Genomic DNA, 27,959 nt, shown 5'->3' with positions numbered 1-27,959 from the left:
CACGCTCCTAAATATTTTACTAGATATTTTTTTGGCTAAAGTATGGGAGGGATGACATTGCATATAATGCGTGCGCATACTATTAGAATGAACTGTAAATATATAATATTGTATATGTGATTGTAACTATGTATATATCAACATCTTCATTAAAATGCGGTTGCAGAAATACATAGCTAAATGTTAATACAAACGTACTATGTCCTTCATATACATTGTATATACGTATGTCGTTGATCGCTCCATCTTTAACGTTTGTATCGTTGGTTTCTTTAACAATTAATTAATAACGACTAAGATTCAAATTGTCCGATATAACTCTGAACTATTCGAATATTTAGATAGACAAAGTTAAATATATAAATATACAAGTATTTGGAAATTCAAAGTTAAACGAAAGATCTGGAAAAATGGCAATGGTTACGCGGGAATAGAGATTTTTAGAGAAGCCGGTTGGAAAATTGCGGTACTCGCGAAAAGAAATGTCAAATGATAGACAGAGAGTAAACGTTGTGCATAACTTGTGTAAACAGACTTTGGAAAACTTGCGGGTTAGCTAGTCGATTGATAATCGATAACAATTAAAAGATACTTACAGTTGCTCGGAACGTTGATAACGGGAAAATATTTGAAAAATATTTGAAACGACCAACTAGTGCTAGTTACAGCGGCATCCGCTCGAACTAACTGGCGTCGGTATCGTTCAAGAGGGAGAGAGACAGTCGGCACTAAGGAATGAAAATGGCGTCGCGTGTACGGTGCCGATGATTTTCGTTACGTTACATTATCTTTTGTGCATAATACAAGCGAAACGCGAGCGATGTTTCTTATTTAAAGGTGGAAAGTTTCGCGGAATCCTGTATGAAATATCGTTTAATAACATCACTGGCGTAGCGTCATAATTTCGGTGTAACTCGCGCGACGACGATCGTGTGTGTGAGAGAATCAGGGAAAAAGTACTGTTTTGCGTATGGCTTTTAAATCGCACGGACAGTTCCGCCTCGCCGATATACGTGTTCTCGGTGGTGAACGTCGTTGACATGACGAAAGACGCGTGTTTCGTTCTCGTGCATCATGAAACCACGATGAGCTATGTGCTTTGACGTACACGAGTGAAATCTAGTTTCGTTCAAAGACTCGCAAAGGTGTGGAGACGTCGTGCGTGTTGGCCACCATGGCGGTGAATCCGCGTGATATGGACGGTTTTATGCCGCTCCTGTCAACGACTGACATCAAGAAAAAGTTAAACGTTGGTAGTTTGCTGTTGAATTACTTGGGAGATGCGACCAAGAGCATCGAGTGTCAAGACATCGGACAGTTTATCGACAACATCATACCATGGTTGAGCAACGGCAACCCCAAGGTAACGAGTCTTTCCGTACGCATTGTAATTATTAAAGCATAAGGTTATTAAAAGTTAGTACATAGGTAGGTAACTTTAACGATGTTCGAGTTTGGTGTTGAGCCGCGATAATTAATAAAAGAGTATATGGTATTCTTTCATAGTTTATTAATTTGAAATAGAAAGCGTGCGAAGTAGCGTATAATCACGTACACGAGGTTTGTTGTCAAGTAATACGTTTTCATGTTGCCAAGCTCTTGTATTATTATTTTTAGCGTTGACAATGAACGTCTATCGTTTGTTATGTAAACAAGACCACGCAACAGAGATCTGGCAGTTTTTTACCATTTACATATCAATAGGGTAATTCATACTAATACGCCTAATGGACATTTCTAGCCTACGTAACCTTTGTGTTTGTATGCAACGGAATCGGATAAATAGGATTAAAAAAAGTTCTTAATGAAAAGAAGAAGCGACTTGGAAGCGCTTAGGTGGAAAGTACAGCGGGGTGTGCCGAGTGACAAAACCGCCGGGACTACTGTATAGAGCGTAGACGATGTACGTACGGGCAGAGTTGCTCATTTATGGAATTTACAATGTCTAACTATCGGTCAGAATGTGAGAACGTTAATTGCTAAACAGCCTCCTATCGGTCCATAGAGTACGCATAATCGTCATCGTGCGTGAGAAGTAAATTGCAATTAGCAGGAACGATAGTCGTCCATATTTCGAATTTTCTCTCAGGCCAAAGACATATTTGTGTACATTTTATTTTGGTCGACCTACATATATATTCTGCCTGCACACGAAACTTTCTACGCTCGACACTCGGGAATGGACGATGCTACTGGCGACAGCAACGTGATTGATTTATAAATGAAATTCGAAGAATTGCGACAAAATAAAGACGAAAGGGAAGCACTTTTCGCGGTTCTTACATGCACGATAGAAGAGGGCGGCTGTTGCACGAAGCTTGCTTCAGACAAGGATCCTACGAAAGATTTGATTCCGCGCGGCCTTTCGGTCGCTTAACCTTCCGCCGGCAGATGGAACAGCTTGATTTGCATGCGTTATCAATGTCAATTTTGGTCCTCGATGTTTCCAATAAATTCCTTCCACTTGCTAAAACTTGTGCTCCATTCGTTCGGGGAACGAACGAGTATATGTACATACTATTGTCTATACTTAGTTAAAATATTCCACTATATATACGATTGCGAAGCCGAGGGAAACCAAAGTCTCGTTTCTTTTTGTTCAATGAAAGATATTTAGTCATTGCTTGGTAACAGCCTGTATAATATAACGTAATATAACGTAATATAATATAATATAATATAATATAATATAATGTTGGTATAACACAAGACAGAACGTATGCTACGTATTACTTGAAAGGGAAAAACAACGGAGACGTTTAAATATTTTAATTTCAGTACATCTTGACAAAGGAAAGAGAATGGAAAAATGGAAAGAAGGCTTCGCTTTACTCGTTACTATTTTATGGAGCAATTTTGGCAAAGCCACCGTTTCACTGTACAGTCCAGATACGCTGACAATTACGCCGAGTATTAATTTCGAATGTTTTTAATGGCGAGAGCGAGTAACGATCAAAGTGTTGTATAAGTACAGGTAGTACTTGGACAAAAGTAAACGAATTACCAAATTTTCATTTTCTCGGTACAACGATAGACGTTACTTTCGACCTGATTCTAACCAAGTTTGAAAAAAAAATATAAATTGCAATTTATGCGAGATATAATTTCGTTCTAGCATCGAGCGAGCTTTCTTGCTTGGTGAAACGTAAGTAAGATTAAAATATAGTAGAGTCAACAGGAATACAGATATATGAAAACGAACGTCGATGGACGAGGCGTAAGAAACGTAACGTAATAAGGATAATTATACCTGTAAGCTTGATTCGTCATCTCCGGAATTATCGATTATTATTTTGCATCCAAAATACCTGGATTGTCCATCTAATCTGGCATTAATCTTTGGTGCGATCGATAACATTGACAAGATATATGATTTTAGTTATTCGTGTTTGGATATTGTAACCAGTTATTGTCAATTACGTTGAATAATCGTTTTGATCGCGAGGTATCAACGAAAACGATGATTTACGACGAAATTGGTTTCTCGTCGAGATACTACAAAACTCGGGCTGGTTCTGCGCCAAGAACGTATAAGGGAAAAACTTTCACGCCATGTACGTACAGTGTGTCACGGAGTATGTCGCCGAACGATCGGCGTTTAGTCGAAGCTATTGGATTCACAATCGATGAACGTTCGTTGGTAATAGACGAAGAAACGCCGAATCCGAAGACGTGCAAAGGGACGAACAGGAAAATACGCGACGAATCGGCACGATGTTAAGGCGATCGAAGCGATGGAAACCCGTAGAGTCGTAGGCAGTTTCGTGGAAACTACTTGTACGCAAGTACTACTCGTCGAGTATCTGTCTAATCATCTTTGTTGTGCCGCAGTCAAGACGCGATACAACGGACACGTACTACCATCCACGAGTATTTGGCTACCTGGTGCGATTCGATCTAAACGTCGATGTTTTCGTTACAGTTTCAAAGTTGTAGTTGAAGTCAATCGCCTAACTTTCGTTATTAAATCTCTGCTTTAAGTTTTTAATTTAAATCTCTCTGCTCTGCTAAATTTAAGCTGAAACAAGGAACGTGGCTACAAACACATATTTCCATCGCTCTAACGTCTCAACATTGAACCTACACGCTTAAATTTACTTGATTCGGATCTCTTCCCACGACCGGTTTTCATCCACTTTCATTCCTACTGTTCCTCAATCTCTATTAATTAATATCAACTAGCAACTATCGTCTTTATCGATATTTATCAGCTGTATATTTCGACCACCTATATTTTATATCTTACATTTTACGTTTTAAATTTTACATTTTACATTTTACATTTTACATTTTACATTTTACATTTTACATTTTACATTTTACATTTTACATTTTACATTTTACATTTTACAGTTTACAGTTTACAGTTTATGTAGGTACACATGTACTTGCAACAATTTCCGAATATCCAAACACCTACAGACGAAACTATATATTATTATGTATAATATATTTGAAACATCTCTACTTATGCTGAGTATGAAAGAGCATGAAAGAACGTGACCAATGAATAGGAGCGACACGAAGAGAAGTTACGTATGAAGCAATTAGCCGCAGGAATTTTTGTTTCGCATGTTACACGAGTATTCTTTCTCGTTAACAGGCACTCGAGGGAAAGTTGCAAAGTCAAATTCCTCGATTCTTTCCTAGCATTTCCGGACGAGTTTCTACGAATGGATTTATCTCGTGGGAAGATCAAGAGGGAAACGGACGGCTCTACTCTAGAACAGTTCTTCTTACAAACAAACAAACAAACAAACAAATGAACAAACTTATAAGCGTTGCGTTGGTCAAAAGTTGACTCCCCGAGTTTGTCGATGGAAATCGGCGCGGAACGACGTCAGCATACTAAAGGTCTGCGACGCCAACATTGAAAAATCGACACTAGCCAAATTTCACCAGGTCGATAGGCTTACGTCATTCTGCTCCGAGACTGGATGCAAGGAACGGAGAAAAGCTCTGCTCCTCGCAGTGATAAACGGCGTGCGATCGTCCAAGCCGTTGTTTGCGATTCAAATTCAGCTTCCTTCTTAATGATCCGTCGAACCATCGATCCCCGGTACACTGTACATTGTACAGCACTGTACGCGCGATACGTTTCTCTGCGTGTAATGTACGAACGAGCAAGTATGCTTGGTAAAACGTGTTTGGCCAAACATGCATATTTAGAAGTATAGTTGCTCGTTCGTTTCTATATTTAGACTAGCTTTTTATCGTTTTACGCGTTGTTACCGCGTTGTTTCTCGCAAGTCTTTCTCCTAGCTGGCCTATACACAGAAGGAAACTCTCGAGTCAACCTTGGTAGATGTACCATGGTCCGAACGTTGTAGAGATACGAGATACGAGATACGGAAATTTTGGCAACTTGACGCACCGTCCAGCGAATCTTTACTTTACTTTACGAGCTCGATATCCATATGGAAAAAAATAGCAGTGAAAGTGGATAAAAGTAGAAGAAAAGGCATTAGCCGGTCGTGTATCGTTATCCAGCGCCACTTGTTGCCGAGTGCACGTCGTTGGTGCGAGAATATCAAGCGAACGTGCGAAAGAGCGGTTGAAACGGTTGAAAGTAATTGCTACGAAAGAGGTAATAAGGTTAGGCGAGGGGTCGTTCCCAACTTTGGATTCCGCGATAGAAAACGTATGGATTCAGAACGCTATCGAAACGCCAGCAAGTCGGTTATTTCGTGGGTAAGAGGTAATCGAGGAACGGATGACAAGAGAGCGTTTCGGTATTTGTCGCGAGATCTCTCGAGTCGCGTCTCCACAGAGAATAGGATATACGTGGATCGAAAAGAATCCCTTTGCGTCCTTTTTAAGGAAGATGGCGCGACGAATAATCACCGAAGCCACACGATTGTCGTAATTTTCGCGGCAAGCCCTGTAAAGTCACCGAGTGGCATAAAAACGAGAGAAGCAAGAAAAATCGTGCCATCCGATAGTTTCACGCGCTGTCTGCGAACGTTGTCGCGAACAAAGGAAACCAGGTGCTCTTGTATGTTGTCGCGATTGAGAATCACGACGAGTCTTGTTATGGAAGATCTTACGATTAGCCGTGCCATTTTTACGAGACAACGGTGCACCGTATATCGATGTCAAGGACACGGGACAACGCGAACCGCGGCCCATAGTTTGTCGGCCCTCCGTCGTCCTCCCTCTTCCTCTTCTCGTTACCGTTTCGTTCCTCTGCCGCGAACGTTTCCTTTTTTGAATTTAAACAAGCATGACATCAGCCTCGCCTGATCGCGGTGATCTCGCTACTTTTTACACTTGTCGCGTTAGTCTGCGTTACTTTGTGCAACTCGCGTAACTATAGTCTGCCACGTCTGATCGCTCTCGATAACTGGTGCAAAAGGTCGCCGTAAAAACGATAGACATCTCGATAGACGTCGGTTGGAATTCAAAGCGGCAAAGCTCGGGTTACCCTTCGTGCCGGCTGTTATTCCATAAATTATTAATAGCCGCTGAGCGACAATTACGCGACTAACTGGATGCACCGGTTCCCCGCCACGAAACACGGACACGCGTGGTCTCCACGACGGTGGATCATCGCGCATCGATACGCCGATACAATTTTCTAGTATATCGTCGTGGTTTACGATAAAGCGATTTTATAGGGAAACGGCGTTACGATTTCAAATACAGCCGATAGATTAACGTTTAAATTAAATTCAAATTTTGCGAAAGCCAAAGTTCTTTCCACGAAGAAGTCGCGCAACCGATGGTTGTGGTCCGGTCGTGTCAATAAGATAAAATTGACTCGCTTTGATATTAAAATATGTGAAACTACTTTTTCACAGAGCCAATAGATGGGTTGGAGGATGCGTGTCACCGTGATTCACACCTATATACGTATATACCGTGCGGACTCGTAATAACTGGAAATCGTGTACCGGTATTTGCGAAATCCACGCTTACTTCTCGTAATTCACGCAATTCACCCAATCGACACGATCGACGCAGTAGGCTTTATCTCGTTTTCGTCATAATCGAACGTTATTAAATCAACGTCTTCTTATACCGTTAGACAAATCCTCGGATCAACCGAAGAAGAATTTGCCCGAACAACACGGTCTGGTCGTAATCGCTCGTTCTACTTGTTACGTCAGCTCCTCCTCCTCCCCCCACCCCACCCCCCCGACCTTCTCTCTCTCCCTCTCCTGTTACTTTAGGCGAATACGTGACACGAGATCCACGTTGTACGATTAATAATAATTGCGTTCGTTTTACGAAGCACGGTGTCAGCCGAAGCGATTGTAAGAACAAGCGGTTGGTAGGAAACGAGCGACAACGAAACGGCGAAATCATCGTCCAGCTGATCGTAAGGAGCATGCATGTTCGCTTCGATTCGTCGTCCAGTAAGGGACTATTTGTACTCGATAGATCTTATGCTTGATTCTATTTAATAGCTTGGTCTGTTTGTCGCTCGTAACGCGATTGCTTTGCGACAAAAGCACGAACGAACATTTCGCCGTGAACGGCGCTTTTGCGAGCGAAAGAAGAAGAAGAAGGAGTAACCACCTCCCACGTGGTCTTGCCAGTTTTAACGGGCCCTGCTCCCCCTCCAACTTTGACGACTAAGGCCAGGCGGACAACTCGCTCACACACGCGCGCGCGTTGTCCATCTTTCGTCGTTTATCCTTCGTGTGATCTACTCGATAGGCGAGCGAAGAGACGATAGTCGGACAGCTGTGTAGTCCTTTCTTCTCCTCGAGATGCCAGATTTTGGAGATCAAGTTCGATCGTAACGTACGCTCGCAGCACGTAGCTTAGGAGGTCGATAAATTTCAGCGTTCTGTTTAAAAAAATATTTCATCGCAATTAAGTTAAAAGTAGTTGCAAGAGCGGTCTGAGAGCGCAACCAGGAGAATAAAGCACCGTCGAAACTTTGATCGCCACCGGTCTGTTTCTTGAAAATATCTCGCCGACCATCTATCGGTAATTAACTCCGCGTCTCATCGATCGGTCTCGCGTTCTCTTTGCTAAAACTTACCCCGTTATCGTTCGACGGTTATGCTCTGATCGGCTTTCTTTCCTACGATCGCTTTCGAAAAATGCTACGTAAAATGTAACGATAATGCCTGTACTCTGTATACGCGATATTGCTATAATAATGATAATAATAACTGCTATTGCAATAGCGCGATTAAGCACGTTGAAGCGGGCGCGTTCAGCCCAGGCTGTTAACGATTAAACCGTGTGCTAATTATACAAAAGTTAAGACAGAAAGAGAAACGAAAAGCCTCGGTGGCGAGCAATGATGTCACAGCCAGACGACAGCCCTGAGAGAACGTTTACCCCGCGACTCTAAAATAGGTTTTGTACGTCTATGTATAGCGGTTCGTTAAACGTATTTAAACTGTCGCCGAGTAATGGACGCTTTTGCAGACAGTGACATTGGATCGGCCGTGTGCACTTGAGACATCGGGTTCGACCCGACGAGAGTATTGCCAATGCCGATCGCCGATTCGGATCGAACGAACGTCGCCGTGGCCGCCGCTGCTGCTCTGCCTGCTACATCGTCCACCGAGCGATATTCGTTTAGCCGTACCTCTCGTCGTCGTCGTCGTCGTCGTCGTCGTCGATGAACACAGCCCGAGTAACCGGGCTTTACTTCGAAGGGTTCTGTCGCGATAAACGCACCGAACTCTAGCCTGCACTTGCACTTTCTATATCGATCTGCTCGTCCTCCTCCCGCAGGACCAGTTCGTTCACCCTCGAATCCAACGTTCGCCTTCCAATACGCGACATTTCCTCCGCGCTACGTACGACCAATTCATCGCTGTCGCGTTTCTCCTTTCTTTCTCCTATTGCCGCGTTTCTTCCACTTGCTATATACGTCGATCATATACGCGGCAAAGAATACGCGTACTATGTTACGTACGTACGAAGCTGCTGTTTTCGCATATCGTCTTAACGTACCGATCCGACTGGTCGTGCTTCTCCTTATCCCGCTCGTATTTTTCAACAGCAAATTGAGGCAACGCTTTAGATTCGATTACGAGAATAATTACGAATCTTTCCTCGGTTCTTTAAGAGTCGAGATAGCGTGCACGTTTTACAGTCACCACTTGGTGAATATCACCGGCGAACCGCGCGCATCAAAGATTCTTATTGATTTGGCGCGTGATCACGGCACCGGAATGCGTGTAATTCGTTCAAACGTGCGCGATTATGTTTCCGCGCGATGGAAAAACGAAGAGAGGCGCGAACAAATGCCGCGAAATAATCGTTACGAGGTTGCAGGTGGAGAGCTCGCGGTAGACCAAGTATAATTACGAGCAAGAGGGAAAGTGCGAGGGGTCTAGGATTTTGTGGCTCTCAGGCAAGCAGAGTTTATCTTGCGTGGATCGATATACCCTGAGCCCCCCGATGCAACGTAAACGCAACCCGGCGCGTTTATTAAAGCGAAACTTTGAATCCCCTTAAACCACCCATCTCGAAGATAATTATAACAAATAATAAATGACGCTTTTTAATCGAACGCGTATCTCTTTTTCCGCTTTTTTTTTCTTTTCTTTCCTTTTTCTCTCTTTCTTTCTTTCTTTCTTTCTTTCTTTCTTTCTTTCTTTCTTTCTTTCTTTTTCCTTTTTTTTTGTTTTTGTCAAACAAAATCGATTCGCCGTTAATGTAACCATTGACTTTGCTATTTCGATCGGTTCGATCGGCGTTCGATGTACGAGTCGTTGGACAAACTGGTTTCCCGTGTACGCGTTTTCTCGCCGAGTCGTTAATTAATCTCTCGTCACAGTACCACCGCGTATAAACGTCCTCTGTGTCGAGTAAATTAGCCGGAGCAGCCCGATTGCCTCGATAACTCGGTCGGCTAGAAATTCTCCAATGGTCGATATATCTGCCATAGATGTTAAAACGATCCTTTGATTCTGTTGTTGCAGGTCGTGCAGAATGGTTTAGAAATCCTCACGTTTCTCGCGGATCGAATGGGTCACGACTTCAAGCCTTACATTTCCACTATTATTCAGCCAACGATAGACAGACTAGGTAGGTGTCTCCAACTTTCTTCCAGCTATTCGTCGTTATATGCGTAAATTATTCTTAATAACGGAAACTGAACTCGTTGCTATCGGAAATTCTTTCGCTGCTTACCGAAATCCCACTCGAGCCATCGTACGTTGTGTAGCTTTAACCGCGTATTACGAATACCCTTTATTTCCTTCGGTATCGTTTAGATAGCGAGAGATGCGATTAAGAATATCGACGATACGCGTATATTGCGATAGGTGACAGCAAGGATGCGACACGGGAAAAGGCGCAACTGGTGCTTCTCAAAATAATGGAGAAAGGGTGTATGTCTCCTCAACAACTCTTGGACAGACTGCGACCGGCCTTTAGTCACAAAAATGCAAAGTTACGAGAGGAAGCCCTGATTCTACTAACCACGACGTTGAACGAGTAAGAAACTGCGACTAGATTACTAGAAAACGAAAGAAACATTCTTCCACAGCTAGAAATCGCTCGTTGAATCTTTATAACGACGAATCTTTTTACAGGCACGGCGCTGATGAAATGATACTGTCCGGAGTGATTCCAAGTATCGTGAAATTATTATCGGATCCATCCGAAAAAGTGCGAGAAACTGCTTTAAACACATTGGCGGATATCTACAGACACGTTGGTGAAAGATTACGAGTGGATTTGCAGAGAAAGCACAATGTACCGCAAGCTAAGTGAGTGAAAAAGCGAAATCGATTCTTCTGGCCGGCTTCTGGCCGGCATTTCTTTCGTTAAATGTTACTTTCTTTTAAATTAGCTAAAACAACTTCACCGTCGACCATTTCCAATCGCTTACTCGCAAGCTTGCTAATTACTTTATCGGTTATATTTTACGGTTCGATTCGAAGAATTGCATGTGTAATCGCGCGCATTCCAACCAGCCAATACGTTCGATCTTGCGTTGCAGATTGCTGTTGCTGATAGAAAAATTCGATCAGCTGAAAGCCGCTGGCGACTTACTGCCTCTGGCCATGTCTTCGGACGGTGAGTAAATTCGTCGAATTTCCTTCTCAGCAGGTATCCAGCAAATTAAGTCAGCAAAGGCTTTACGCCTTTTTACAACCGACGCGACACGCGTCACCTCCGTTATATTATTCAAGCTGTATCGTGCTGTATCGTGCTGCCATCCCGCAGCCATCCACGCTATCGCGTTCGAATACCTTCGCATTCGAGAACGCCAACCTTCGTTTTTTCTTTCCTCGCCCCTTGCTCGGTCATACGCGTACGCGCACACTCCCACCGGGCCTCTCTTCTGCATTGTTCACGTTGCCGATACACACGATGAATATTTAACAAGGACCGCTTGTTCTTCCACGTGATAGGAATATTCGCTCGATTCAGCGCGGTAAAACACGGTCAATTTCAATTTAATTACGTCGCACTGGCGCGTCTTCTGCTCCAACTTCTGGTTTCGTGCTAACCGATGCGCACCTTTCTTCTTTCCCGCTGTACGTAACAGTTTGCTCGACGACTTGTCTCTGCAGATCGATCGTTCGTTCTCCCGCAAACGTGCGCCTAATATCTCCGCGTATCTGATCGCAGATGTCTTTCGTCGAACAGCCGGATCGCGAGCTCCGCGGACAGGGAAACTTTAGTTTGCCAGGCAAAGTCTCTCGCAGTTTCGCATAAGGCGTCGTTTCCATCATCGACCAACGAACTAACCATATTACTAATTCGCGTCGTCTATTCTAAGATGTTACATAAGATATTACGTACACCGACAGGCACGGTGGTGCGATACCGTGCGATATCGCCGGTGTATTGTTTCAAACGTTGTCCGTAATTCATACCGTGCCAAAGCTGTCCTGCCTGTTTTTTCTTTAAACCAACGACCTTGCAACGTTGTAACTGGCTACTGTCAGGTTATTCGAATTTCCATCGCAAATATTACGTGTCGCCGGCAATCGAATACTCGACGTATTAGTTCCAAAGCTGTCGATACAATGAAAAAGAAATAAATAAAAAGTACGCGCAAACCGAGATTTTCGACGAGTCACGATGCTTATTCGACGCGTTCCATCGTACAATTAATAATCCTTGCCCCTTGAAGAGATGAAAAACGCGCTTCTCTTGCGTAACGATAACGATAACGATATATCGGCGGAGTGTACATCTTGGTATTTACTATATATTTGTATTTACTTTTCGGCCAAGCATACTTTGCGAACAAAATTTTTGCGTATTCGCAATACGCGATACGACAAGGCATCCTCGTTTAAAGACGAAATACGTTTCTTCTTCTCCGACACTCGATCGCGATTAGGTCATACATGGGCTTGGCAGGGGAATTACGGTTCTTCGCTTGATTTCAGATATATTAATAGAACACGAAATTACCACGAATCATTTCCCGTCTCGTTTTTCCGTCTGCGAGTCGTTATCCATCATTCTCGTCCTCGTCGTTGGATAATTCTTCCCTTCGGCAACTCGGTGAAACTCGCTATTCCGCTTTTTCCAGAAAACGAAACGAACGCACCCGGGCGAAGGAAATATTTTTCCCGGTATATCCGAGCCGAGTCGCTCTTGTCACGCGACCACGCGAATATCTTTTTCGGCCGTACGGAATTTGCAGGTATCGCTAATTATAGTAGTAGTAGTAGTAGTAGTAGTAGTAGAATCCTTGCGAGTACGCGACGCGCGACACGGAAAGATCGAGCCGCGCGAATACGCCGCTGCGAAAGATTCGCACGAGCCTCTCTTTCCCCGTGACCCGTCGTCACGAGCACTTGATATCGAAGCAGCCGTTTCTTCGATCGGTAATCGGCAATTTCATCGAAACGATTTAATGGCCCGTCCGATCGATCGTCTGAGATCATCCAAGATCATCCGAGATCATCAAAGATCATCAAAGATCAGCTAAGATCATCCAAGATCATCCAAGATCATCAAAGATCAGCTAAGATCAGCTAAGATCATCCAAGATAATCAAAGATCAACTAAGATCAGCTAAGATCAGTTAGGAAGGACGTTTCTCCTCTGCCAGCTACGACATAAAAATGTCTCCGCAAGGTGCATTTCTGCGGCACCGGTTGCTTTCTCGGGACAGAGATTACTCACCCTAGCCTTTACCGTTCGATCGTATTTAGCACCCACACCGTTCAGCTTCGACTCGCTTTCGTATCGTGCGACCTTATACCTCGAGGACAGCGCGCGAGACGCGTGTAGAGTATACGGGAGAAGCGAAAGGTAGGGTGGCAACGAACATTTATCTTTACCGTGCACTCTTCTCTCATCTCTCTTCTCTAGTGAGGTATTAAGCGCTGGATAGCGCACGGATGCCCTTTTTATCCTCTCTCGTCGACTCTCGCTGACATTCTGCGCGGGCTCGCAACGACGTTCGCGCTTAGCCTATCGACGGAAGCGGCGATTCCACGGATGGCAAGCAACGTCGTGCACCATCGGTGGACAGAGACTACCAGCTACGGAACGCGAGAAAACTGAAAGTAAGGGTCCTACCTGGGAAGATTCGTTGCTCGTTGTACACGCTTTCCTCTACTACGAGCGATATCGGTGCGAAGAAAGTGAATCGAAGGAAACGCGCTTTTAAGGGAGAAAACGGAAGGCTCGATCGACTAATTACATTAACGGAGTATCAATGGTTAAGCGATACGAGTTGCCCGCAACCACGACGAAACCATATTTTCATCCGATAATGCCAACAGTGTGTACAATAACGTACATGCTGGAACGTACAGTACGCGTTATGTAATATCGAGGATAGGATTATCGCGTTCGAAGCGCGCTGTTCGCGTGGCTGATTCTTCTTTTTCTTCTTTTTCTTCTGTTTCTTCTTGTCTCTAGCAACGATTAACGATCGTTCCGTGGAATTGGCATTCGCGTTTTCCTTTTTCCTCCGCCGCTCTTGCGTCGTAGCTGCTGCTGCGATACCAGCTGGCGATACAATGAGAGAACGATACGTCTTTCTCTTCACTCGGCTTTCTTCGATGGGGAAACGGAAGCATCGTATCTTGTAAATCTCTTTGATAAATAAAAACAATAAATAACGTTACTTTCACCAAGCAACGACAGAAACGTCTGTCAATAACGGCAAATAGTAAATACGATTTCAGCGAAGAAATCAGCGTGACTGCGTCTCGTATTCCATCCGTAATTTATTCTGCGCTCGATTCACGATGAATTTCTAGAAGAAGGTGAGACGGTGATCGTCGGTCCCGCGCTTCCAATCAATTACACCGTTCCACGCAACCTTCCACGTAATTACAAATATTTCGAACGAGTCGTCGTACGTGAAACAATCGATCGATCGGCCCGAGGGAAAACCACCGACCAGCTATCCCAATTCCATCCTTTTTCCCTTTTAATTATCCAACATGACCAAGTTCTTCTCTCTCTCTCTAGGGCACTCGATAACGTTTCTAAAGCCATACGAAACCAATTTCAAGGTGGTTGCTTCTTAATCGCCGAATAGAAATCTTCGTCGGCACTTTACGTATCGGCCGAACCTGCTTTTTCGTTTTTCACCGTTCTATTCGCGTTGACTCGTTGCCGCGGAATCTTTGCCCGACTCTCGATGACGCTATTGCACACTGTATACCACATATACGTGCATGTACGCGATTTATCGCGCATAAACATCGTAATCGCCGCTTACTTTCCTTTCCATGCCGCGGTACATCTCGAATTCGATCGCACGCCGATGCGCCACCGACTCGTCTTGATCGCGTAGATTATCGGAAATTATTTTGTCGCGTCGTCTCGGCAGGTGGTCGCGGTTCGATTCTCCACGAAGGATCCTCGACGCGTTTCCGTCGTCGGAGATTCGATTCGAAGGCAACCGCGACAGTTTTCACCTTGTTTACCTTACTCTCTTACTCGCACCGACGTCAATCCTCGTCTACTCTTCCTTCTCGTATCGTCCACACCCATACGCGTTAATCGTAGTCGCTTGTTTCCCTCGACTTTTTCGTCTCCGTTCGGTTGAACTTGGCGGTTGCCAATACCACGCGCCTTTAATTATACTCGTCGAGTTTCCGATAAATCGATCGATAACGCGGCCTCAACTTCGAAATAGAGCCGCGAAATTTACTCTTGTTCGCCGCGACAAAGATCCGTGCAATCGCGAATAAGCATTAGATCCGACAATGAGATTGTCCAATGGTCCGCTAATGTTCCAAGGTCTAACGTAATCGAGAGACGATGGCTTCTCGAACGTTATGCATAGTTGTGCTCGGTTTGGCCGCCATCGAGGGGCACTCGATAGGGGAAGGTCCCCTTCCTCCTGTCCGACTTTTAGTCTCGCGATCGGTCTCGCGCCTCCTGCCTGCCACCGGTCTCGCGACAGTCTCGCATCGCTTACGGCAGTTCGTAAACGAGTGGCCGTTTAACAACGCGAGACACGCGCGTCTCTCCAAGCGTCTATCTTCTGAAAGCGGGTCTCGCTGAATTCTTCGAGAAAGCTTATGCAAAGTCGCGACCGTCTGCTCGCTGGTCCGATCGTGCTTTTCTTTCTGTGTCACCAGCCGAACACGATCTGGCCGGCACAGCGCGACTAGTGTGACGCGTTCTAAGCGTCACGCGTTCCTACCGTTCACGGACAATGGGCAAGGACGATCGTTTCAGTTTCTCTCTGCGCGTTTGTTTGCTCGATCGGAGTGAACCGCGACGAAATATGTCGTCGATACGACGATGTTTCGCAGCTGGTGTCGCCAGAACGGTTAATTCGTCGTAGAATCAGCCGCGTTCGCCAGTGTCAGTGTTGGCCTCGATCGCGTTCGTTCGAACGAGGAGACGTTTTACGCGACGTTTTGCGCGACGTTTTACGCGAATTATCGCCTGCCGCGTTCACCACGCTAATTCGATGCTGTGCGATACCGTGCGATAACGATTGTACCAAGGTATTGTGGTGGAAGCTGGTCCTGCCGCTGCAAGAAAAAGATTCCTTCGTTGTGCGTTGTCCGCGCGGCCAGCTAACGGACGTGTGCCGTTGGACAAAAAAGAAGATACAAAGAAACTATCGACGATACATTGTGTCCTGGAAAATAGTCATCGTGACTGACCCGTTTCGCGATAGAGGCACGCGAATAGATTCGTTGGATCGTTGAGCGTTGATCGGTTTCTTGGAAAGCAGATCGTCGTCGCGTTACTACCGGGCCTCGACGTCTTCCAAATGCACATTTGTATAGCTGTCTCGCGCGATATTCACTTTTTTTTCTTCTTCTTGTCTCCGAGAGAACGCGGGTCGTGCCGATTTACCTTTTCTTCTCCGTCTCACCGGAGGTCATTTTCCCTATTACGCGTCTTTGTACGATTTTCGTTATCGGCATAATAAAGCATAAATAAGCATAAATAAGCATAAATAAGCATAAATAAGCATAAATAAGCATAAATAAGGCGTGCTTGTACACGTGTGTGCTAATGGATTATTACGCGCAACTTGCTATGCATCGTGTTCGTGACGCAATCATCCTTGGAGGTGCAATTTATCGATAATTTTTTTTCAACCGCGTCGTCTTCTCGTCTTCTCGTCTTCTCGTCTTCTCGTCTTCTCGTCTTCTCGTCTTCTCGTCTTCTCGTCTTCTCGTCTTCTCGTCGTAGGTCGCGGAAAACACGGTGTTCAAAATGTCGAACGCAACTCTCGTGCCTTATCGCCGCCCTTATTAACTCGTTGGCTGTGATAGCGCGTTTATCAAACGCAAATCCAGCTTCTCATCTAGCGCGTTGAGCCGCGCTGTTCCACCTTTTACCATTCCACTTGCCGACTTAATGTCGGAATCGTTGCTTCTTCGCTTTTACGCTTTTCCATCTTGCCCGAGAAACGTCCATCACCGTTATATCGACGAATGAAACGAACCGTCGCGTTTTCAAACACCGCGTCCAGACGAAACGTTCTTTCGATCGTTCTTCGACCGTTCTTCGACGACCGTTTCTACCGTTTACGAGGCGCCAGTACCTCCTCTACGTAAGGAAAGAAAAACGGTCGCCGCGGATACTTGTAATCTCTTCGCTCGAAATATTCTTTGAAATTTCTACTCTTCCGTACTCGCTAATTTGATTTCCAGTTTCCATTTTCACAGACTTTGAATCGGTGTGATTATCACTCGACGTTCCTTCCCCCGAGCGAATCGATTTTAGTTTTAGTTTAGACGAGAAACTTTGTGAAAGTCGACAAGTAAAATTCCAATCGCAAAAGATCCGCTTCTTTCTTTCCTTCTTTCTCCTCCTCTCTTTATCAATCGTAAATTTCAATTTATTTCCGATCGAAACAGCCGCGCTATCGAAGAATTTCATCGACAAAAGTTCGTCCATCCGAGTTCCGTGATTACAAAGTGGCGATTAAAAAATCAGCAATTAGTCGAACGGCAATCGCCTGTCTCGTCGGCGGATAATGCAAATCACTTTCACTCGCCAATTATTTCGTGCCGATTATTTCGTTCGTTCTAACCTCGAGGAGAAACGCGAACGAGGAAACGATTTCAATGGGTTTCGAGTCGTTCTCTAAGACTCGAAGCGGAAATCTTTTGTCTTTCGCGCCAACCTATCTCGTTAATAACTCTGACAAACTCGATTTCTCAGTACCTCTACGTACGTACGTACGTACGTACGTGCAGTCTTGATTAATATCATGCAAATGCGAAACGATGCAGCAAGATCGCATCGAGTTATCCTGCCATAACCAACGCTTTTCGTACCGTGATGGTGTTCACTCAAACTCCGTCCAACGATAAATTACGCTTTCTACTTAACAAAACGTTGCCTCGTAACTGCGCGTGTCATACGCTGATTTCGATAAAAGCCAGACTTTTTAATTACCATGAATCACACCGACGTACTCTTGTCAAGCGGTCATCGCTGCTTGCACAGGGGTTTAAAAAAATATCCCAGTATCGATAAAAAGCTGTGGGATCCAAGTAGCAGATGGATTCTTCAATGGGATAATATCGTAAAGCATCCAGGTGCTCGAGCAAGAGGTTGTCATTGCGACATTCACAAACCACCGTGGCTATATCCGCACTTAGGTACAAAGCTTTTCGCGAAAAAGAGAAAACGAAATTTTCGTTAAGAACGAATCCAAATATAAATGTATACGACGATTCGAACAATCGTCGATCATAGTACAATCGAATAATTTCGTCATATGCCTAAAACAAAAAAAAAAAAAAAGATATATATTTGCGTACTTTGCTAAACTCGTTGAACGCATTTCTTTCAGTTGGCAAAACCACCGATGAAACGGACAGAGCGGTGAGTATCGGTTTAAACGTTTCAAAGTATACGTGCGTTTACCTACGCGTTAGCGTAATAATATTATTATTAACTATATTACCGATTAATACACGAGATGAACTTCGATATTACAGATTAAATCGGCTCCTGTGAAAAGGTTAGCTGCTGCTGCTGCTGCTGCTCCTCCGAAAAGAGGACAATTCGGTCCTGCGAAAGCTCCATCTTCAGCTCTAGGTACACACACAGACGCGCGCGCACGCACACGCACGCACGCACGCACGCACGCACGCACGCACGCACGTTTTCTATAGACTCGATGCTATTTCTCATCCCGTGTAAATCGACCACGTTCCACTATAAACGTCATATTTTGATTATTTCGTTCTAAGCATGGTGTATTTGTACTCGTTCGAAGCGAGTCTACTCTAAAATAACCGTTTACCCAAACCCGTGTACCTAACCGGAACAACTATAGACGCGTCAACTTACATTTCTATTATAGCAATCGTAATATCGCGAATCGAGTTATTTTACGCTATTTACAGAATCAATCTATCGCGATACGTAGAGTCATCGAAGCGTTAGTCAAATCTGTTAGTTGTATGCGAATTAAAGCGCTTTGTGTGCTGCAAGTGCTTTATCTGTGTATAAGATAAACGTTTGTTTGGGTTAATCCAGATGAATGTGACGATCTTTAAGATTAACATTACGAAAGCACGTGTTCCTCCTGCAACCAACGCACAGGTGTGAAGCGCGCTAACGTTACAACTCTTGCTTACTCCTGTCGCCGCTCATGTCGCTCGGCATTTCACCATGCGATATTAATGATATTTTTTGCAACCATGCGCCGACGAAATGTCGATAAACCGTTGACGTTTCGTTGACGAGACTGCTAATTATTCGCTTGCATGACAGCTCAGCCTGGTAATACATCTTCCATGGTTCCAAGGGCTACGACCGTCAAACGAAACGTGTCAGTAAAACCGACACCAGGTATCTAAAACTTTATTGGCATTACTAATTTTCTATTATACCGTGATGGTTTCTTCGCGCAAATTTTCCATATTTCTCCACGATTTTTTTTTTTTTTTTTTTTTTTCTTCTTTTTTCCCTCTTCCTTCCCTTTAAATCCCAAATAGCCAGCACGACGCAAGTACGAGCAAATAACCAGAAATTTCTCAAATTCGTTGCAGCTAACGCGTATTCGTCTTACCGTACTATGTGTACTATGCACTTTTAATCGCCGCTCGAACCCCTTACGCCTTACGCTTTGTACAATGTTGTTGCATCTCCTTTCGTTCGCGTACGCGTATCGTTTCACCCGTGATATTCTATAGTCGGCTATACATCTGTCATCTTGTCTGTTTATATGCACTGCCTTTTCCTCGCTCACTCTCATTTGCCGAGTTAACAATGCTTTGAAGCGTCGCAAAGTATTCACACTACCACGAGGTAAAATAAAAATATACCTACAAATAAAAGTCGTTTTACCTTTTATCGTGGCAACAATATCGATAATTTATATGCGATTTATCGGAGCGGCATAAAATTCAAGCGTCTCGATACTCTAGAGATTCTCGATACTCGAGATTTTTAGTTGATCGGACAAAGCTGCAAATTTCTCGACTATCGAAACTCGTATATTCTGCTGCATAAATTAGTAAATTAAACGAAATCTGGTAAATTAGTAAATCGGTGCATACGTATTTTAACATTGGCGTTCATACGGATATCCATTCGTCTATAATTAATATGTATTTGTCTATTTATTTACTTATGTATTCAGGTCAAGCTGGCGCCGTCGACGAGGAAACTTTCCTTACAGCGTTCGAAGATGTGCCATCTGTAAATTTGTTTTCCGCAAAAGATCTCGAAGAGCAGATGAAAATCATAAGAGAAAATGTTGGTGACGATAAAAAAGATTGGAAACAAAGGACAGAGAGTGTATGTGCCGAGATAATATCGTTCTAACGTTAAACAGTCTAAACTAGTGGCACATGGCATAAACTTAATTATCTTACAGATGAAAAAATTAAGAGCAATCGTTATAGCGGGCGGTACGAATTACGAAAACTTTTTAGAAAACTTGAAAAGCGTGCAAAGATCTTTCGAAGTTGCTTGCACGGATCTTAGGTCGCAAGTGGTAAGGGAGGCGTGCATTACCTTAGCGTTTCTTAGTCAACAGTTAAAAAATAAATTCGCTAGTTTTGGAGAAGCAGTCTTACTCACCTTAATGAACCTCATACAAAATAGTGCCAAGGTGAGACTCGTAATTATTTAACGCCAATACACCGTTAAAATCAAACGGAGAGAGAGAGAGAGAGAGAGAGAGAGAAAGAGAGAGAGAGAGTGTGTGTGCGTGTGTGTGTGTGTGTTTGCGCGCGCGATGATAACGTGGAAAAAAACTTACATGGACAATTTTGTACATTCAGGTTGTGGCAACAGCTGGTGCCGTAGCCGTGAGGTTTATTCTTCAGAATACGCATTACAGTCGTTTCGTGCCAATTATCACATCCTGTTTAAGTCACAAGAGCAAAGACATACGTCGAGCATCGTGCGAATATCTAAATCTAATTTTACAAATATGGCCTACTCAAATATTACAGAAACACTTGACCATCTTACAAGATACGATCAAGAAAGGTATCGCCGACTCGGATTCGGAAGCAAGAGCCTTTGCCAGGAAGTAAATATTCCTCGTTGCTTCTGTTCGTGTTCGCTCCCTTTTAAACAAAATACACCGGTTACATTTCCAATATTTCCAGGTCATATTGGGCATTCAAAGATCATTTTCCGGAACAAGCAGAGGCATTGCTCAACAGCCTCGACACCGCGTACAAACGCTCGTTGATGTCCCTTAGCAATAGCGGTAGCATTAACAGTCTGAACGTAGTGACGAGATCGGCCAGCGTTAGTCCTCGAACATCCAGACCAGTGATGAGCGCCACAGGTATATCTTCTTATCTTTGATTCGTTATTATTAAATGATATTTCGAATAGAATAGGGACTGGCGTAGTAGATGTACGATAAATGCAGAGACCCAAGTAACGATACAGTGCGCTATATAAACTACTTCTCACTTTTTTTCATGCTGCTTTTGTGACTCTCCTTTGCATTAAACGTACAAAGGTAGTACGGAAAATTTGCATCAGTCTTCGGGTCAACCCCATGGCCCGCTCAGACGAACTCCCTCCTTGCCACGGTCTTATCGTCAGTCTGGTATTCCAGTTCTCCAAAGACCCACTGATAGTCATTGTAATTGTTACCTTCTCGTTCGATGCTTTGAAACATCACTGCACCATGTCTTAGAATGTGCACCTGTGTCTTGTACCTAATGCTGCGTATCGTGTTAATCTCCTGCATACCTACTCCGTATTTCCTAATCTTTCTTTCCACTTGTCTTCAGATCGTGCAACTCCGGGCGTTAGATCTACTAGCGCGATAGATTTGCAAGCCGCGCAAAGAGCTAAAGCGAGAATGATGTACGCGAATATGAGCAGACAGAAAGCGTCCCTTCGTGAGTAGTCTCATCGGCAATCGATTTTCATTCTAGCTGTTATTGTATGCTTTAAACGAGTCGCACCTATTCCACCATCTCCTCTTCGTTTAGCACGACCTAGCAAATCACCGGACACAACCGCCGTTGCTAGTCCAGAAAGAACCGCGAGAACAAGGACCAGAGTATCCGGAGTGTCGCAATCTCAGCGTGAGTACGAACAAAATACCAAATAATAGTTATTCCCAATCTGTTTTTAGAAGCAACGCCTAATCTGATACAGTCCGTATTTTCTTACGTTGTACGTAACAGCTAGCAGTAGATCGGGATCACCGTCCTCGAGACTCAGTTATGCAACGTACAATCGCGAAGGAGAATCGTTAATTGCAAGACCTAGACGGTTATCCGGCCACGGGATCAGAAGTACCGGTAACAGTCGTGAACCAAGCCCGCAAAGATTTGGAATGGATAGAAGTTTCGCGAGCAAAATACGGTACGATGGCATATTTACCTTCGTAACGCTCTTTCGTCTTAACCGTCACCGGATAAACAACATTCGACATATATATATATATATATATATACATATATTTAAACATATGCGAAACGAAATATATAGGGGAAGAAGTTTACATATGTCTCCGACGGATAGGCCTCAATCCAGACCAGTTATGGCACAAAAGATGCTGCAGCAGTCGCGTGAAGCGGAATCAGCGTTGGCGGACGCGCTTACCTTCGAAAATATCGACAATTACCCAAGAACACCGAGAGGAAAGGGCGATCACAGCGATGACAGTGAAACCAGCAGCATATGCTCCGAACGAAGTATGGACAGCTTTAGGCGACCAAACGATGTAAGTAAACGCAGTGCGATAGATTTTCTACGAGAAGACAGAATGAATAACCATCGTTTCATCGTACTGTCGTAGTACAACATATATATCGTATAAAGTGACAGACAATATTCAATACAGAATACATCAATTTCACCAACGATGTACATTATAAAAAACGTCTCTTCTATACGTCTAACGTCTATGTATATATATATATATATATATATATATATATATATATATATATTATATCATATATATGATTCATAAATTTATTCTATCGCGACGCTTTCTTATCTTATGTTTATTTAAATAACGCTTTTCTAATCGATATGTGATAAAAACAGCCGCTTGCAGTGTTACTTTTATTTCACTTATTTCATCATTTATTACGTGATACAAAGATGCTTTAACCATATCTGCCTTCGATCATACGCAAGTTCACAAATATCATGCTGCGTGCTCGTATATAAGCGTTGTCTATTATTTCGCCTAAAATACAGAATTACTCGAGATATTTTCATCTGCCATTGAATTCGCGTATTCGTATTTGGAAATATATCCTATACTTGATGTCCTGGACTTGACCACGGTCACAGTAGAATTAGTCCACAAGCTTGAAAAACAGGCTTCCAGCATCCCAACATTGTAGATAACGCATGTATGGTTTTTTCTTTTGGTTTTGTTGCGGCGTATTTGTTTGGTTTGGACTAACGCGATGCGCCGTTCTGTTCTCCATATCTGTCCATCGTCCATCTACCCATTAGTCGTTCTCATGGAGTGGCTCTCAACAAAGACTGTATCGTGATATGTGGGATCAATCTATCCCAAAGGTTTGTTAAATTTAATATTCATTTCCATTTATTATTCATACATATTCCACTATATACATACTACCTGATACAACACTCTACCGTTGTATACTCTTTTGTCAAAAGAGGAAATATAGAACCCTATCGAAAATACCGAATTTTCCAACAAAGTCTTTACTCTGAACAACGCTTTACACGTTCATGTTTATAATACGTATTATCGCGATAAATAACTCTTTAACTTGCAGGATATCAAGGAAATCATAGAGAATTGCGCGCATAAACATTGGGGCGATAGGAAAGAAGGTTTAGTCGGATTGCAACATTTTCTGTCAAATGGAAATACGCTTACAGCCACGGAATTGCGCAAAGTAACAGACATCTTTACGAAAATGTTCATGGATTCTCATACGAAAGTATTCAGTTTATTTTTGGACACACTGAATGAATTAGTAGCTACTCACAGCGAAGATCTCGGTGACTGGCTTTATGTTTTGTGTGCTCGACTTTTGAATAAATTAGGCACCGATTTACTTGGCTCGATACAAGCGAAAATACACAAAACGCTCGAGGTGGTTAGGTGAGACCGAATACGACAATGTCCAAACTAATACGAATGTTCCTGCTATTTTACACAATTGCTTACATCTCTTCCAACTTGTAGGGAATGCTTCCCCGGAGAGCAACTTTTGCCGGCTGTAATGAGGTATCTGACGGATCCAACGCAAACGCCAAATTCTCGTGTAAAAATAGCCACACTCGTGTTTATCACGCAAATAGCAGAAACGGCAGAACCGTCTGCTCTTATTAACTCTGCTGGGACGGCGCTCGCAAGGTTGCTCGACTGGTCGAACGATGTTAAAAGCCAAGATGTCAGGAGGCATGCACAAAATGCTGTTATATCGCTGTATAATTTGAATCCTCCGAAAGTCACTATGATATTAGCTGAATTACCCAAGTATTATCAGGTAAGACGTTGTATATACATATATACGCACGTATATGCTGTATATATGCACAGATGTGTACCATTATACGGGCATTATATTATATACACATACATGTATTTTGTAGGAGGCGGCACTGCCTTTAGTGCAAAATCACTTGAGGAAATCGTCGGGTTCGAGTAATCCCGCGTCCCCTGGAACTCCGCCTCCTAGGGCGCAGAGCTCACCAGCTCGTTCGAAAGGTAAAGGTGACATTGACAATGCGGATGAAAACTTGGAAGAAGTGTATAAGTAAGTGACGGCCTTAATTCGATAAATCCTTATTGTTAGTCATTTTAATCTTTAAGCATTTCCCGCAGATCTTTAAGGCGTACGACGGCGGAGATACAAAATTATGGTTTCGAACGTTTAGAAAGAGCAACTACCAGCAAAGACAGTGGAATCAGCAATATGGCTGATGTCGAGGAAAAGATGGAAGGACTTACATTATGCAACTCGGTAATTAAATAGTCGATATACTGGTTAATAGTATACTATGCCGTGAGAAGATGCGTCAGCATGCCGTTCGTTTCTCCTTTCTTCTCTTTTCCTTTCTTTTCTTTCTTCTCTTTTCTTTCTTCTCTTCTCTTTCTTCTCTTTCTTCCTTCTTTATTTCTTCTTCTTTTCTTTTGTCTATTAGGGTCGTTCGTCTTCTGTTTCTTCGCCCACGCAAAGAGGACGATCTGTGACTAACATTACAGTTAATGGTTCAAGCGATACGATCGCCGGGGATCTTATCCTACCTCAGGAAAATAATGGTTACAAAACGCATGGTATGTATACAATTATTTATAGGAATTATTTATAGGTTATTCATCGACTCGCGTGTCTCTTCTTCGTTTAACAAATGTTAATATATCCGCGCAGGGTCATCACCCGATTCGATAAAAAGGCCAGAAGTTTTAGATAATATGATTAAAACGTTGCAATCCAAGATGACACAAACCGAAGAAAAAGTATCAGCTCTACAAGAATTTCAATTGTACGTTCGCGAAGGAGATGCTTTGTACATTAAACAGAATTTTAAGTATGTATTATGCTATTTATTAACTCGGCCATTCTATTCTCCATTACTACTACGATTACGAAAACTCTGATTACGAACTACGATTATGAAAACTTGGTTTTCCAGAAAGCTGCTCAAAACGTTGTTAGATAGTTTGACTAACGATAGCAAGAAAATGCAAGTAGAAGTACTTCAAACTTTAATCGATATGCTTAAATGTCCAGAACTTGTCGACAGTTTTTCCGTCTATCCTGAATTGCTGGTTTTAAAAGTAATTAACGCGTATAAATTAGACGACCAGAAACAAGATTCTTCCACTAGTAGCAATTCAAGATCTCCAGTAAGTCTGTCAATTAGTTTCTTGAATATATGTATAGACGATTATTAATAAATACCGTTCCTCTTGTCAGGTTCTCTGGATGGCGGAAAAATGTGCTGCAACGATAGCGATGGTTCTAAAGCCAGAACAAGTGATTCACCTAGTATCGACTATAATAACTACCGAACCATATCCCCTGAATATGGGCGCGATAAAAATGCTTCACAAGGTTGTGGAACATTGGGGTCGCGATGCGATAGAACCTCATTTGTCGAAAGTTATGCCCGGTCTCATCAAAGTAAGTTGACGTATATCGTACATATATGAATAAAAAAAATCTTCCTCTCGTTCTAACCTACAATGTTAATTATTACGTTTCTGAACAGGCGTACGATGACAATGAAAGCGCGGTACGTAAAAGCGCTGTGTTTTGTATGGTAGCGATACATTTGGCAGTTGGCGAAGAATTGTTGAAACCTCATCTCAGCTGCTTGTATACCAGCAAACTGAAGCTTTTAAACATTTACATACAACGCGCGCAACAAGCGAACAGTCAGCCGGCAAGCCCACGTAGCAATAGTAAAAATTAACTAACATCAAACTCCGCGACGCTTAGGATCGCGATACTTAAGAGATTTGCCCGTTTGAGTGCAAGGCATGAACGAATGCTGGTTAGCTTCCTCAGTAAGTCGAATCCGTGATGGCTACGATCAAGCAGTAAAACGATACATGTCGATGTTTTTCAATACGATAGACTGATCTACATGATTTCACGGCAAGGTGTATTAACGGCATACCTGAACTCCTGACAGTGATGTTGCACAAAGACAGGTAGTATGCAAGTTGTTTACGCGTATTGTTTCGCTTACGGAAAATCTATGCCTGTTTCAAAGACAGAATCGCTTTAGATATAAGGTTCATTGAGTCATAATACATGTATTTTTTATCGATACGTTACATCCTGATATTAAGTTGCAGCGTTGTTTCTTATTTTAAGAAAAGGGGGAGAGGGGGGGGGGAGAAGGAAAAAAGAGAAAAAAAAGAGAAAGGAAAAAGCAACAGGAGAAGGCTCCTCCTCGTATCTTATCAAGCTCGCAAAACATATTATCGTGCCTCTTGTCCACTTTGCGATTTTATATACTTTGAATTCTGTTCGCGATATCTCGTTAAGATATTGTATATACTTACGTATGTATCTCAGTGTATCGTTGTGCATCCCGTAGAGTCGATTGCGGTCGTTCGACAGGAATGCGATGCCAATGACCTAAATATCGTCGATCTGACGCGAGTGAAAGTATGAGAAGACAGTGCGACATCACTGCCGAGAGAGAGAGAGAGAGAGAGAGAGAGACTCATATATACTTTGTAAGCGGAATATACGTGAATGCCAATTATATCGATACCGAGAAAGACATTGTATAAAAATACGTTATACGCTTGTTCGCCGATTTACAAACATCGCTAACAGTATCGCACCTTGCAATGGATAAGTTAGGAGAAAGGTGAAGACTCAAAGGTATCACGATGAAAAGTTCAAACTGAGTATAGGCGCTATGTTTGATATGGGTTCTGTACGAACAGTGAGAGTGAATAAATTTCATATAAAATATTTTCTTCGCATTTCAGCATTAACGACATAGAGAAAGAAGGCTCGCGCGGATATATCGTATCTCTTAATAATTTGCATGCGTGCATAATACGATTGTCACGGGAGCAGCTCTCTTACATGCGTCGCGTAGATCGAGATGTTGAAAAACAAATCGTGAACATACTTGTTAAAAATCCATGTGCTAGTCAGATTTCCAAGGACGCACAATGACACAAGAGATGCAGACGAGATGGTGGAAAGTTTTTCGAGCAAACAACAGGAACAATATTTGAACAGACAGAGTCTGCGAGAGAAACAGAGAGAATGCGATAGAGTGAATGAGAGATTATATGCGACGAAATCAGCAAAACTAGATTAGCAATGATTAGGGGAATGATATTCGAAACTAACGTTAATATTTAAACTATTCGTCACGTTGCCAATAATTAAACGAATGCTAAATCAAAGCTAACATAACGAGTTTAGTAATATTCTGTGCCATTGTCGTTTTTGTTTTATTTATATATAAGGATAAAATTATATATAAATATATACTTATCACCTTTCGTCTTTTCTTACTTACTAGTGGGTTCAAGTAACAGAATAATTTCACGATGAAATTGAAACTGAACGATCCAAGTATTAAAACGAAGAAAAGGAATAAACACTGCATTAACTAAATTTGATAATGTTCTCCAAAGACACGAATAGTATGCA

The 27,959-nt window shown here is 42.9% G+C and overlaps 1 protein-coding gene across 7 annotated transcripts; it reads left to right on the top strand.

Annotated features, from left to right (window-relative positions):
- Positions 1–715: 715 nt before the first annotated feature.
- Positions 716–27,805, top strand: LOC117207102 (CLIP-associating protein 1-A). Of its 7 annotated transcripts, XM_033446983.1 has the most exons (27): positions 716–1,363; positions 9,897–10,002; positions 10,242–10,413; positions 10,512–10,688; positions 10,922–10,998; positions 18,185–18,216; positions 18,333–18,432; positions 19,114–19,191; positions 19,985–20,142; positions 20,222–20,458; positions 20,631–20,884; positions 20,964–21,148; positions 21,329–21,454; positions 21,606–21,716; positions 21,810–21,905; positions 22,008–22,188; positions 22,315–22,549; positions 23,299–23,364; positions 23,592–23,923; positions 24,008–24,311; positions 24,418–24,581; positions 24,650–24,788; positions 24,970–25,102; positions 25,197–25,356; positions 25,462–25,675; positions 25,746–25,952; positions 26,041–27,805. In XM_033446983.1, the coding sequence occupies exons 1-27, from the start codon at positions 1,175–1,177 to the stop codon at positions 26,242–26,244; spliced, it is 4,437 nt and encodes a 1,478-aa protein (XP_033302874.1). In that variant the 5' UTR covers positions 716–1,174; the 3' UTR covers positions 26,245–27,805. The 7 variants fall into 7 exon arrangements, with proteins under 7 accessions (XP_033302874.1, XP_033302892.1, XP_033302882.1 ...); XM_033447001.1 differs by lacking the exon at positions 19,114–19,191; XM_033446991.1 differs by lacking the exon at positions 23,299–23,364.
- The last annotated feature ends 154 nt before the right edge of the window (positions 27,806–27,959 follow it).

This window comes from Bombus bifarius, unplaced genomic scaffold (assembly GCF_011952205.1).
Source record: "Bombus bifarius isolate JDL3187 unplaced genomic scaffold, Bbif_JDL3187 scf7180000007966, whole genome shotgun sequence".
NCBI lineage: Eukaryota > Metazoa > Arthropoda > Insecta > Hymenoptera > Apidae > Bombus > Bombus bifarius.
Note: the sequence above shows the minus strand (reverse complement) of the source record. Positions and strands in the feature narration are given on the sequence as shown.